Here is a 15,198-nt window from a genome sequence, read left to right on the forward strand (position 1 = left end):
AAGGCCAGATTCACTGAAGGATAGAAAATTTAATTGTAATTTCTTTAAGAACAGAGTCTTCTGCTGATGTAGTAATAAGTATCCAGAAAAGCAAATGTGTTAGCAATGTATTCTCTTCTCAAATGAAATACTGCTTTATCAGATGGTCACTTTTTGAGCCAGACTTTTAATTTCACTGTGCCCTGATCATAGACTTTTAAATCTATTAACATGATCTGCCCTTCCCCCCAGCCCTTTATCATTTGGGAATATAAATTGGAACATACAGCTTCATAGCCACTTGCCTTCCTTTTTTTATTTTTCCATTTGATATACAGATCTTGAGACCCTGGTTATAAGAACATTTATTACCAGATGAAAAATATGTAAGAGGAAGAGTATTGCTAGAATCAGAGCCTTAGGTAGGCTATATATAAGCCAAATTTCTTCTATTCATTTCCCTTTATGAGATAAGGGATCAACCCCACATGCCTTGAAGTGAGGCACAATCACTGACTGCTGTGGAAAGGAAGGCCCTTCATGCAAACATGCCCTGTATTTGGTGTGCAGCAATGCGGCCTGTCTCTTTAATTCAAATGTCAGTTTCTATTGGAAGAAAGCCTTTGAGGCTGGCATGGTGAAATTTCTAGGCAGCGTTTCTTTGGAAACTCTTTGCAGTATCCATGGATACTCAATCTGCAGGAAGCAAGGTGCATGATCTCTTCAGAAGCAATGCACATGCACATATAGTTTCTCTGCATTGGAAGGAGAAGTACTGCAAAATCTGATTATTTTTGGAGATTATTAATACAAAAACAACTCCATCTATCAGTGTCGTGGAGTTTTATTTGTTCTGAAAACATGTACATAAAATAACCCCAGAAGAGTTCAAGTATTTATAACCAGAGAAGTTTATTGCCTAGAAGCCTTATTCTGAATGTTTTGTCTGCTTTATATTTGTCACTTAATCATTACCTCAGTTCATCTGTCTACCAAGAAATGGTTCACAATTACTCCTAAACCTTCCTGGGGTAATTTACTTAAAATAAATAAATAAATAAATAAATAAATGTAACAGTGCTGTGAATAAAATCTCCTTTTAATAAAAACAAAATGAAGATCAGTTAAAGAAGATAGTTATTGAGTCCAATGGCGATGTCTATAAATATTTGAACATTATTACTTTAAAGAACATTCTTTTTTTTTTTTTTTTAATACTTTCTACTTGCCTGGACTTGGTCTTCTGAATACCAAACCCTGTAATTATGATGCAGAGTAAATAATTATTCTTGGATTGAACTCAACAAAAAAGAATTCCTTGTTACTGTTTTTCCCTTGTGGACTGGCGTTTCACCAGCTGTTACATAATTCTCAGTGTCCTTGTATTTGAAAAATGTCAATTCATCTCAAAGCCTTGTGGTAGTGATATGAGTGATGAAATACTCTTGTAAAAAAGCAACCCCTATACTCAGCAATTTTATAATTTTATAGTCTTCATAATTTTATAGTCTTCTTACTTAAAGATGAGTTGACTTCTTCAGGAGTCTTCTGCTGATGTAGTTACTATACTGTAGTTTGATTAGGGTATGTGTGTCTCCCAAAGGGTCATGTGCTGGAAACTTTGACTTCAGTGTTGGCAGCTTTGAGGTAGTGGGACCTTTAAGAGGTGGTGCCTAGTACAAGATAATTAGCTCATGGGGCATTGCCCTTGGAAGGGATTAATGCTGGTCTCACATAATGAGAGTAAATTGTTATAAGAGTAATTCTGGGGCATGCCTGTAATCCCAGCAATTTGGGAGGTTGTGGCAGGAGGACCACGAGGTCAAAGCCAGCCTCAGTAAAAGTGGGATGGCTAAGCAACTCAGTGAGCCCCTGTCTACACTAAAATACATAATAGGGCTGGAGCTGCGGCTCAGTGTTTGAGTGCCCCTGAGTTCAATCCCTGGTACCCTGAATCTCTCTGGCTTCCTCTTTTGCCATGTGATCTCTCCTGCATATTCTCTTGCCATTGTGATGCCATGAGGCTCTCACTAAAGTTGAGCATATGCTGTTGAATCTTCCAAAATGGTGAGCTGTCTAAACCTGTTTCCATTATAAAGTATTCAGCTTCAGATGTTTTGCTATAGCAACAGATAATGGCCTAAGATACTTATGACTATTAGCAGAAAACATTTTACCGTTCTTAGTGATGATCAAAGTAATCACAAGATTTTGCCAAATATTATCAAATTATATTTGAATACCAAATTTGAAGTTGGGTTCACATTTCATATAAGTAAATCACTTTTTAACTTTAATACATGTATTAACTTTCACTAATAATGAAATAGAGATAATTAAGTTAAACCAGTTTATTCTGGTGCATAGTTTTTGAAGTTCCAATCCACGATTGGTTGGCCCATTGCTCTGGGCCTATGTTGAGGTGGCACATCATGGCAGAAGTGCATGAGGGAGTGAAACCATTCATTTTGAGCTAAGGATGTAACTCCATGGTAGAACACTTGCCTAGTATGTGTGAGGCAACAAAAAACTCACCTACCTTAGGAGATAGGGAGTGAAAAGGAAGAGGAAGAAACCCAGGTCCCCTTTGAGGGCATACCCCCAAGGCCCTAAAGGACCTCCCACTAGTCCCACCTCCTACAGTTTCCACCACCTCTTAAAAGCACCACCATGGGGACCAAGCCTTTAACGGTGAATCTTTGAAGATATTCAATATCCAAACTAAAGCATCATTCTGTCTTCTTTTAAAATACCCATTCCAGTTTGACACCGATAGGAGAGCAATGGGTTGAAGTTCACAATATTAAGCACCATTTTATAAGAGATTTAACAACTTTCATGCTGACAGGTACTGGTGGACCAATAAGCAGGCAGAAGAGCTGCCTAGATCTCCAGCATTCTCTCCATGGTGGCCATTGTCAATGAGGTGGCATCTAGTATCCATAATAAAACATGCAGTGTGTTCTATTTTCAATGGTTCAAAGAAGGTTTCTAAGAAAATATATTATTTAGTCTAAGATGGAGATTGCTTTGTTGACATAACCTACCAATAGTCATAAATGTTATGAGTGATTTATAGGATAAAGCTGCATCACAAATTTACAATTTTTCCCATCATCACTTTGTAAAAGTGCTAAATAGTTAAATTACATAATGGTTTGCTTTATAAAAAAGCTAGTTTATTTTGTAATTGTAATTCACATTGGAATTTTTGGTGCCTGGAATAATTTTTTATGAAATATCCTTTCATATACATGTTTTTGACCTGAAGTAATTTTTGTTAGTGAAAGGTTATGTCCATTATATACCAATACATTTTAGCACTTGTGAAATACTTTATGTGAATTGAGCAAGTCAACTTAATGGAGGAACTAGCAGTCAAATCAGACTATTCTGAACTTCCACAATTATGAGTAGGTGGTAAGACCAAAACAAGGCTCACTACTTAATCTTTCTAAGACTAACCAATTCTGACAACCAGTAGGCTCAGACTACCTACCTACCAATAACTGATGTGATTATTCTAATCTGTGTGATGTGGCTTAGTTACACATATCATGACATGGCCATTAAGAATACATTCTCAGAGTGAACCATAAAAAGCCTTTAGGTTTCCAGGCCCAGTGGTGGACACCTATGATCCCAGCTACTCAGGAGGCTGAGGCAGAAGGATCACAAGTTCCAGGCCAGCCTGGCCAACTTAATAAGAACCTGTTTCAAAAAATTAAGAAAAGAATTGGGGGCATAACTGAGTGGGAGAGTGCTTGCCCAGTGTGTATGAGGCCCTGGGTTTGATCTGCAGTTAAAAAAAAATCTCTAAGATTAATAAAGGTGACATTAATTATTTTATATATATACACACACCAAGCTAACAAAATTAGACTTGTGGTGATTTAATAAGTAGCTAGAATGTATATATTAGAAGCTTTGAGATGTTAATACTAGTTTTCTTATTTTTCTGTCCAATTTTAATATTGTTTTCAGACAGTAGGGCTGGGGCAATTATATACAGTAATCTGTGAGTGAATGAAGATATTTGTATAGTACTATAGCTCTGCTTATTTCATACAATGCAATGGCTGAGTGCAGCCAAAATGATGGTGATGGCAGAGAATTGAACAAATTTGAGCATTTCAGATTTCCCAATAGCTGCATGCTGGGCCCAGGGAGACTATACTTGCATGAGGCAGGGGTGATTCCACAGTGCATGTTCCAGCCAGATAGAGTTGGCTTCCTGCCCCATGAGGAAGGCCTTGATTTCAACCAACAGCCTGAAAGGACAAATGAGAGAGAATGCCAGCGCCCCCACTGGCAGGGCCCTTTGTCCACATTTGTCCACTCTGGTTCAATGTCTCGGTGTACTCCCACAGCTAAGATGTTAGGCCTCAGAAGGCTATGAGTTCTTGAACCAGCTTGATTTTTAGTTAGCTGTACAGACTGGATGGATTGTTGTACTCCATAAATTGGAATAGAATTTTTCAAATTGGCTTTATTGCACTATGTCATTTTTTCTATTTCTAATTAAAAATAAATACAAAAGAAAAAGAAAAAAATTAACATGCTTTCATGTGTGTATGTGCATAGTATAAATGTGGCCTTTTAAAATTGTGCATTTTACAAATATGTCTTAAAGTTAAATCCCTATTACTTAATATCAAATGTATGTTCCCATTTAGAAGAAATGAGATGCATATAATATGGAAGGTAAAAGTGACAATAGAAATATGATTGTTAATAAAAATATCAGTTTTTTTTCATACTTATGAAAATTTGTAGACTTTACGGGGTTATAAAGCTCTGCTTCTCCCATTGTATAGCTGTCCCCTTTTTAGATATTCCTTAGTTGAATAGCTACTACTCTATGAAGCAGAATTTTAGAATGGAAGATTATTTTAGCATCATAGAATAACTGAAGTTATAATTACTTTCATGTATCTGTCCTGTTCACCAAGTTGATTTAAAATAGCATGTGTAGAATAATATATCAACTTTTTAAGCCATCAAGAGCCCTGAAGACAAAGAAAGCAAGAATTCTGTCATTGTTAAAATCAATTATTTTAATTGCTTAAATAAACATACATAATTGATGTAGGTGCAGGAGATCACAAGCAGTTTGATGAAATTTGCAGTGAGTCATCTTACTGCTGGAGACAGTCATAAAGAGCTCCACCTGCTGATCTGACCAACTGAAAGAACTGGTCACTCTGTCTTCAAGGACATGCACATTGTAAAGGAGGCCAAGCAAAAATGAAAGCAAATAACTAATAGATATACGTTTGGGAAATAAACGTTGAATTTCACAAACAAGTTATAACCAATCATGTACCTGCTCCAGTTGGGACATTTTAAAAGATAGCAATCCATGATACAGAAATGTGAGGGTCAAGTGGTCTATCATCAACACACATACAGATAGAAACCATTCAACTTTCTAGAGAGGCCCTTTGAATAATAACATCAAGACCTCAAGTTTTCCCAGTGAGATTTTGGTCTTCTTATCTGGGTGTGTGCAGGCAGAGATGGGCTGGGCAGTGGCCAGCCTCTGGGTGCGACTGCAGGCTAGCTGGACCTAACACTGCAGCTTCTCCTCCTCAGCCTGCCGGGGGCCTCCTGAGGAGCTCTGGGCGCTGGCGTGGGCTGTAGAGCTGAGGACCTCCTCAAAACTGCCTCCTCCTTGGTTCGTCCCACCTACTTTCGTCTGAAAAGGCAAATCGGCAAAAAATGCAGTTAGTTATTAATTATCATCTTTACAAATGTGTTTATAAGAATGCCAAAAACTTGTTTACTTTTAAATTCAGAAATACTGTCTTTCTTTGGAGATAAGTAAAAGATGTAGAGAAGTTAGTTTCCTTTAGCAGAGTGATAGAATGTATGTCATTCATACTTTGATCTTGGGATAGGATTCCAGACTTCAACTTTGCAGTTTTAGTAATGTCCTCTAACTGTTCCATATCTAAGATTCTCATCCTTTCAAGAGTATAATCAGATCTGTAGACTTTCAGTATCTACCCCACTCATCCAGAGAATTGATTTCATCAAAATGGAATTGGATTTTAGATTAATTCTACCAATTTTACAAATGTCTGAATGTCCTTATGTGACTTATACTAAGGTTTTCTATTTGAGATTTAGCAGGACAATCTGAATTTCTGAAAAATGATTCTTGACAAGAAAGAGTGGCTAAATGGAACATGATTTCTGGTCTCTGCTTAGAGATCTGGCAATGGATCAAGTCCAAAGTACTGCTAATTTCACATCTTTCTAGGCAACTGCCTTCAGAGTAGGAAAACCCCTTAGAATACAAGTTAAGATGCTTCACAAGGCTCTCTTGTATACTTGTAATTGACAGAAGAGAAACATGAAGGAATCAACTTATATTTAAAAAAACATGATTAAGTATTATGAAAGATTCTTTATTAAAAGTCCTTCAAACAAATATTTAATGGTTCAAAAACGCTTGATGCAAGTTTTACTAATATTTGCATTGGTCTTCCCTTATCCATTCCCAATGTGGAAAAGGAAGATATAGTAGAGACAATGTTTTTGTTGAACTGTTATCTATACCTCACAGTCGTCAAATGATTGCTCAGAGGCACAGGCATGACACAGGAACATGTTCATGTCCCTCACCTGCCTTTTTGAACAGTTGATCAGGGTTTAAAAGCAGCTCATTCATTGCAAAACAAGTATTTTTTTTTTCTAATTGTCACTAAAATCCCTCTCTGCCTCTTAAATTCAGCTACTAAACTGACATTTTCTATAACACTTGGGTCAGAGAAATTCTTTCTGTAAAGGGCCAGAGAGTAAATATTTTAGGCTTAGGAACCACAAGGTCTCTGTCCAGATATTCAAACCTGCTGCTGTTGAAAGTAGCCGCAGACAGCATCTGAGTCAAGGAGCATGGCGGTGTTTCAATAGGACTTTAGCTGAGGACAGTAGGATGTGAATGTCATGTAATTTAATATTCTATGTGATAAAATACTCTTATTTTGATTTTTTCAACCATTAAAAAATGTGAAACTATTTTTAGCTTATGGATGAGTCAAAAAGCAGGTGACTAGGTGAATGTGGCCCATGTGCCTTATTCATGGGCCTCTGTACAGAGAACTGGTCCCTCCTCTCTGTTACCTCAGCACCTGAAAAAGGCATGGTGCAAGGAGAGGCTCTCAAATAAGATTTTTCATTGTACTTTCTTTCCTGAGAGAAACAAATTAAGATTAATTCAATGTGATCTATTCTATTAATAGTTCACATGATTTTTCTTTAAAAAAAAAATCCACATTCTCTTTGGCTTCTGTTTTGCAATAGAAATCACATACAGTATTCAATCAAGTGAATACAAATTACTGATGTTTTCTTCTGGGTTTTGCTTCTTCTACTCTTTGGTTTTCTCAGATCAAAATAGTAAAACCAAGGAGGAATGGAATGCTTTGAACGAAATCAGTCTGGCAAAGAGGGGGTGGAATACAGGGGCTTCCTAACCCCATGGGCTTACTGATGGTCACTGCAATACTTTGGGCAAGGACTGCAATAGATGTGAACCACAAGCCTTTGCTGGAGCTTCTCTTCATAAGGACCTTTCATCCAAGAACTTGTCAGTTTGTACCTAAATTTATAATTATTCTTTGGACAAAATCTCATTTGAACTGCCAAGCTGGGGTTCCTAACCTCAAAATGAAATAGCTGGTTGAGAGGACACAAAGAAATCAAAAGGTATAATATTTCTTGCCCTCCCTTTTTTAAGGTTTTGATTTAAGCCATGCATTCATCAAAAAGTAGGTGCACTAAAAATATGGTCTGCTTGATGCAGATGGAGAATGAGTGGCAGGGATGTAGTTGCCCATGATTCACTGGAGAACAGCTGAATATGACAAATTTGGTTTCATGGGTGTTGTTTCTGTATCTGCCTGTTTGTCTTGGATGAAATAGATAGGATGCTCCTTGACTGTACAGGTGACATCAGAAGAGATGTCATACACTAATACACTGCAAGGGTGTATGCAGGACCAAATTTTATATGCTTAGGACTGAATATAAAGAAAGAACAGCCGATTTGGTACAAATGCCACATGGTGTGCTTCAGACTACATGAGGAGATGGCAGGTGTGGGCCTTACTTCACACAACATCTTTTCTCATAGAACATAAGTAAGAGTTCTTAAAGCAGGACATGTGAATGGAAATACAACCTGGAGAACTGCAAAGACTTCTATTCATCCTCACTGATTCAGGAGCCATTCCCTCATCAGAAAACAGGCTCAGGATCCACAAATGAACAATAGAGACATTTTGGAGAAGATTTAGAACACAAATGTAAATTGCAGAACATAAGCTCTAGAAAGGATTAATTTAGTCTAGAAGGGGAAATTTAGTCTAGAAGGGGAAAAAGGACTGAGAAATATGTAATTGTTGAGGAGGTGGGAGGTTTTACACAAAGCACGATTATCAGGTATTCTACATTTCCTAGGTGGGCAGAAGAAAAGGAATTAGGCATTGGCTTTGAGACAGGAGATGTGTGAGATGTGAGTCTTGTTAAACCCATGGACAGTCGTACAAGCACAGAATCCACTCACAGGAGATCTCAATGCAGACCTGGTGGGCCAAGTGGGTACTGGGCATCTCTGAAGGAGGGGCAGGCACTATACCTTCTATCCCTATAAGCTGAGGACAACGAGGCTGAGAGTGTCCATCAAACATTTATAAATCCTGTGTAAACCATGAGGTCACCAGCGCTTCCCAAAGAAAATGAAGATAGATTGTTCTTTATTCTTCTTTAGTTTCTGCATATCTCCTTCTAAAAAAACCTAAAAAGTACAACTTGTCCTATGTCAGAACATGTCTAACAAGCAACAGGTCCATTCTCCTTGGGCTAAGGCTGAAAACTAAGTTTGAGAAACTGATACTTAGTATTTCCAAGACTTTTGTTTCTATACTAGATGTTCTTTGAAGAGAAATGTCCACCACACTGCATACCCCTCCCATTAAAAAACCGTTCCTGGTAATGGGGTGACTTAATGGCTCCTGGCTAAGTGATGGTGTTGACAAGCAGAGTAATAAAACTGCAGAAGTAGAAACTGTTGGTGAATGAAACTAGTGAAGGCATGGTAAATGCTGAGTAATAATTCCCTTCTTAGGCCTGTAACACCTGACTGCAGGCCTAATAAAGTAGACCCTCCACTAAGAGAAAAACCCTCCAGGTCACTAAGAGCATCTGTGACCTGTGGGAGGAGTAACTCTTACCCTCACCTGCACCCAGCAGGCAGCACCCATGAGAGTCCCACAGCCAGATCAGGAAGCAGCTCAATAATTGCAGTGAACACAACTGATTTTGATCTGGTGAAGAAGTGTTGCCTTTGTAGTGCTAATAATTACAAGATCTCATTAAATCACTGTTTAGATATTTTTCAAAGCATAATCTTAATAGTTTCCATCATTTTTTTCCTGTTTTAAGTTTATGCCTTTTGAAAGCAGACTGACTTTATTTGTTCTTTTTTCCCCTCTGTAGATTAACTTATCTATGCTTAAACAATAAATCTAGTCAATTTTTAAAAATACTATGTAATAGGCATATTTTCTGTTTATACCCAGGAATCAATGCATTACAATAAAATAGTGCATTGTGTGGCTCAGTTCAATTTTCTCTCCATGAAAACTGTCCTGTGCTGTGCTCAGGATATGAATTTGGTAAACTAGCCTAGACAGACAATGGGGGGGTGGATGGAATTATAACACATAGTACCTGCTTTGTTTTTGCTGGTTCATGTTCAAACCAGAGGAGCTCGGGGCTTTTATGGAACCTGCTCTCACATGCTGAACTCAGAATTCAGATATCCTTGATTCTACCCACAATCCTCTTTCACATGTCTACTTTCAGGCAGACAGCATTCAAGATGAAATGGTAGACACAAAGCCAGTTCATTATAATGAGCAATTTCACCCTTGAGTTGTTCGTACAAACGACTCTAAGGATGAAGCAACACTAATCCATACTGATTTTATCTACAGAGTTATATGAGAAGCAAAGGGTCTGCCTTCATTCAGGTCTAACCTTCTTGGCTGCCCTGAATGCTCATGGCCCTGCCTTGCCCTCAAAACTAACAGCAGCAATAACTAAGCTGTCCTGATGGAATGGACCCAATCACACGAAATCCACTTCATCTGTACCTTAAGGCTTGTGACAGTTGTCTCAACCCTCTCCTCAAATGATTTGAAAGTAGGAGAATTCCTAAAATAACAAAAAAAGAGAGGTCAGCTCCAAAGACCTAGCGTCTTAGCAACCGTGCTGTTTGGTTTTCTGCTCTGATTTGTAAACATCGCCTCTGCACCAGAGCTAGCTGTCAGCTTGCCACCTACAACAACCATGTTTAAAATATGTTCCACTTCTGCTAGGTTAGGTCCAGAAACCATAACCTGACATTGGATATTTCTAAGGAAAACAGTTAGATGCTCAACTGTGGAATAAATAGTACAGTCTGTGGCAATGATACAACTATAATAATTCCACAGTGCATCATAAATCATTTCCAATAAGTTAATGGAGTGACAATAGCTTAATTTTTCACTTGCTAATTAATTGCTACTAACAAAACATTCCTCTTCTGTTTTTTTCTTTCTTATTTCTTTTTCTTTTCTTTCTTTTTTTAAAATTTTATTTTTTGTAAGCAAATGGAAACTCAGCCTGAAGAGTGTCATGTCTGAATTTTCCTACTTGGAATTTTAAAGTTATTTATTTCAGTAAATATGAGACAAGACAAAAATAGCTCAAGGGGGGGGGAGGAGAAATGTTCATAAAAGTTCTTTTCCATGCCTTAAAAAGTCATCATATTGATAACTTCCATAACATGGTGTTTCTGAAAGTTCATGCATTCATTATTTTATGTTGAAACTTATCTACGGACTGTTTCACACCTGAGGAAAATGGCGTTAACAGCATATAATTTTCCTCCTAAAGAGGACATGCCTTTTTGTTCTCTTACCAGACAGAACTTTCACAGTTAATTGGCATTTGATTTGTAACTCATTCATTGTGTTTAATCTACATAACCATGTTTTTTGCTTTCAGTGTAGATCCTTTATTGGTGATTTCTGGTTTCTTATTTGGGATTTGGCTACATGACATTACAATTTAATGAAGTCATTACCATTAAAAATGATATCACTAAGTCCAAATAAAAAGATAGGAACTGAACTAAAAGATAGCTCTTAAATCTTGTATTCATATCAGCTTTTGGAAGCAACAACTGGCATTATTATCAGTTTCAGTTAAATGTAACTATATTTGATAAGCCCATCTGTTATTCCCCAATTAAGTATAGATACAAAATAAGAGGAATGACTTATAGAAACTTTATAAGGAAAAGTTGCTATAAAATATGGGTTTTACTGAATGTTGTGAGATGAACCATACCCCTAAAACTATCAAGAGGCAACTAATATAGAAAATATGTTTTTGAATTTGACTTTGACTTATCTGGGGATTGCCTCCTGAAACTTTGGTGCTTCGAATGGCCAAAAATGCACCTCCATTTAGGCTGTGTACACTACTGGTGAGTTTAGAAGAGCCGGGCATGGCATTACACCTTCTATGTATGTGACTGAAACAGTCAAATTCCTATAAGTAGTCCTTTATAATATTTCTGTTTCATGATGAATATATTAGTGAAATTATACTTAAGTGGCTCAAAAGTATATAGCTGTGGTGCTTCACTTCTACTGCAGGTTTCATTTGGCTGAGCCTGCTCCTGTGACCCACTGTCTTCCCCACAGTGGACATATATGTTAGATGATTAGAACCAATTTTTCTTTAAAAAGCTAATTTCAGGAAATTCATAGGGATTGCACTTGACCTATAAGCCCCTAGATGGATTCCTGGTTCACAGAGCAAAACTATATTATTTTTTTTTCTAAGCTGCCCAAATTTAAAATTTATTCAGCAAAGGAGCTCATAGCTTTGTGTTATATTATTTCATCTGAGTGCTTCATTTGATGAACTAATAATTTTGAATATGTATTCCCTATTTACTATCAACTATGGAAAATCAAATATTGTGGTCAAATTTCCAAATCAATCAATTAATCAAATAACCCCAGTGTAGAAGAGACTTCATGAGAAATAGTAGAACAAACATCCCTCTAATTTAATTGTTCCAGAATGCATGCCAGAGAAGAAGGATAAATTGTTTAATCAGATTTAATCACATCATGTGCAGCTATAAGCTTGTAGCACTGCAAATGACCCTGGAAAGAATTTGGTTTCTATGGTCTCAAGACTATTAAAAAGTAACTGAACTTCCTCTATTGTGTATTAAAACCACAGTGTATATGCTATTAAACAAGTAGAAGGGTATAGTTCTGACTAAAGTGGGGGAAGGTCTCAGAGGCCTGCTCTCCCCACCACCAATGGTCGCCCAGACACCTCTAGGACTCTACAGAGCACCTTGGAAAGAGCAGCAAATCTGATTCAAGCTTCTTATTTTAAATATGCCAAAAAATTGATACCAATGAAGTGACTTTGTCAAGGCTGCCACATTCATCCTTGGCAGAGTTGGTACATCATGTGTCTTCTAATTCCCAACCCTACATTCCTCTAGACTATTAGTTTGATTTTATCTGATTGTACCACTAAGCCATACAACATGAACCTGGGAATGTCTTTCTCATAAGTTTTCACCCAGTCAGTATTTTTGTGACATTTATAGTTCAACAGACATCTCACCTTAATATCTACCTGAAACATCCTAGTGATATCCTTTCTAGGACTATAGACCTATCCTTTTTATTTTACAGTTTCTCCCAGGCTTGCATTTAGTTATGTTGAAACAACAAATGTATTTCCACCCTTGCAAGTGTGCTTGGAATATCCTAGACCTGCACTAAGTTCTTAACACAGGTTACTTTGTTTTGGTGTCATAGCATCCATATGAGGTGGGTCTTATTTCTTGCAATGTATGAATAAGAGAAAGGAGATTGCAATAGGTCGATAAAATAAAACAGGAAAGGCTGGATTCAAGCCAGTGTGTCTGGTCAAAGGCCGAAGCCCCTTACACCATCCTTCTATAGAATTGAGTCTTAGAGATCAGCAGAGAGAAGGATGAGGTAGACCATGGCACTTCAGCAATTTCCTTTCACATAAAGGCATGTGCAGAGGGAAGCTTACAACTAGATATCAATAAAGTAACAATTCATATACATTCTGCATCAATGTTATGTAAAATATTTTACACACATTACCTCATAGCAGGCATACTTATGGAATGACGAATGGAGTAACTTCAGGACAAAAGCAGATTAAAAGAAAAAAAAAAAGAAGATAGCACAATATAAGTACATGAAAATCTCCCTCTTTGCAGTTCTAAAACAGCAATCTCAAATATCTGAAGTATTCCTTGCCCATGCAACCAAGATATTTGTTTTCCTTGGGCATAAGGGGCCAGAGTCAGTTTTCAAGGATATGAAGGAAGAGTAGCTGGTTCATGGTCACATACTACTCTATTTACTGAACGGTCCCTATAAGAAATCTGATAATATGTAGTATCCTCCTGGTCAGCCAAGTAACTCATGGATATCTTCTACAGGTCTAATCTGGGTCTCCACTCTTCCTGAGAAGGAATTCTCAGGAAGACAGTAAGGAGCGAAGAGTAGTACCCAGGAATTAAAGCCAGGCAAGCAGAAGCTAGTTGTTCCACTGCAGAGAAACTGTCCAGAGAAATGTACATGATTAAAAAATACATTCAAGGAAGTGCATGCCAGGCTAACACAACTCACACTGTTCAACATGGAAGGTCAGACTCCTACCTCCACTGTGGTTTAATTGTTAGGGACACCTAGTACAAATATAAACATTCCTGAGAATTTTAGGGATTCATCCTCTTAATCCTGTAATAGCTGACTCGTCTTTCCCTGCTCCCTTGTTATTTTCTATTGAGTTCCACTCAGAAATCAGGCTGAGCAGAGGGAAAAAGCAAGATGAGGCCCATTTTTTCCTGGATTGGTACTTCTTCCTCATCCATTTTCCAACACGGCCCCTGCTTTCTCTTCTACCAAAGGCTAATAGTCTTGGATAAATTTATCACCCTTCCCTGACAATATCCATTGACTTCAATAGTAAGGGCAGCACTTTATTGGAATGCAAAACGAAAACAACTGAAGGAATTCAGGGGATACTTAGAGTCTTACCCTAAATGCTCCATACATATGTTATAGACAAAAATATTTCCTGAGAAATTACATTTGAAGATATCACTAAAAGATATTCAACATTACCAATCTGTTCATCTCTTTTAATACAAGCAATTACTTAGGAATTTCTTTTTAAGTTTATGGTGAAATTCTAGCTAAAAGAAGGCTTAATTCAGAGGCAGGAGATTGACCATTGCAACTTCTTTGCATATGGGCGTTTTCACCCACCTTTCTTACCTTCAATTTCAGAAAGTACAGAAAGTTGAAGATGGAGATTATCAGCACAGGTAACCATGACAAGAAATTCAGAGAAACACAATAATCTAGAGAAAATAATTTTCCTATGTGCAGTTTCATTTTCTAGAAGTTTTATAAAAATACATTATTCTCAATTTGCACTTGCTTTTTTTTGATTTTCTTTTTTCTAGTCTTAGAATCTTTCAAACATAGGAAGAAACATTGCAGAAAAGAGAAGTTACTAAGAAATTGCTCAGCGAGTGAAATGGTGCAAATATTAGAAACGAGATAAATACATGCTTAAATAAATTCAAATGTATTAGGTGTCCCACAATTGGTATCTTCCTGGGTATGTACACTGTCTGGAAAATAGTCTAGCAGAACAGTGCTTACCCGATGGAGTGAGACCTGCATCCAGGCAGCATGGGAGAGAAGAGCAGGGGCAGAGTTAGCATGTCGGATTTAAAGAAATGGCCACACTGACCCTTGTTGTCCCCTCTCAAGAGCTTAAAAACAAAGATTACATATTCCATTCACCATTTTTTTGGGGGGTGGGATGGGGAGAGTACCAGGGATTGAACTCAGGAGCATTCAACCACTGAGCCACATCCTCAGTTCAATTTTGTATTTTATTAGAGACAAGGTCTCACTGAGTAGTTTAGCATCTCACCTTGGCTTTGAACTTGTGATCCTCCTGTCTCAGCCTCTGGAGCTGCTGGGATTATAGGCATGTTCCACTACATCTGGCTCACCATTTTTTTTTTTCTTTGAGTATATTGTTGACTTATTGCATCTGTGAGAGATT

General features: G+C 37.5%; 1 protein-coding gene across 4 annotated transcripts in view; it reads right to left on the reverse strand.

Moving 5' to 3' along the window:
• Positions 1-5,018: 5,018 nt before the first annotated feature.
• The window catches only part of Tpd52l1 (TPD52 like 1), an 89,483-nt gene continuing 79,303 nt past the window's right edge, over positions 5,019-15,198 (reverse strand). The window contains exons 5-7 of one of the 4 annotated variants that reach the window (XM_076858284.2): positions 13,209-13,247; positions 10,143-10,203; positions 5,019-5,677 (exon numbers count right to left, since the gene is read on the reverse strand). In XM_076858284.2, the coding sequence (XP_076714399.1) occupies positions 5,549-5,677; positions 10,143-10,203; positions 13,209-13,247 (229 nt within the window). In that variant the 3' untranslated portion in view covers positions 5,019-5,548. The remainder of the gene's footprint in view (positions 5,678-10,142; positions 10,204-13,208; positions 13,248-15,198) is intronic. The other 3 variants (XM_076858285.2, XM_076858286.2, XM_076858287.2) reach the window with 3 other exon arrangements.

This window comes from Callospermophilus lateralis, chromosome 6 (assembly GCF_048772815.1).
Source record: "Callospermophilus lateralis isolate mCalLat2 chromosome 6, mCalLat2.hap1, whole genome shotgun sequence".
NCBI classification, from domain to species: domain Eukaryota; kingdom Metazoa; phylum Chordata; class Mammalia; order Rodentia; family Sciuridae; genus Callospermophilus; species Callospermophilus lateralis.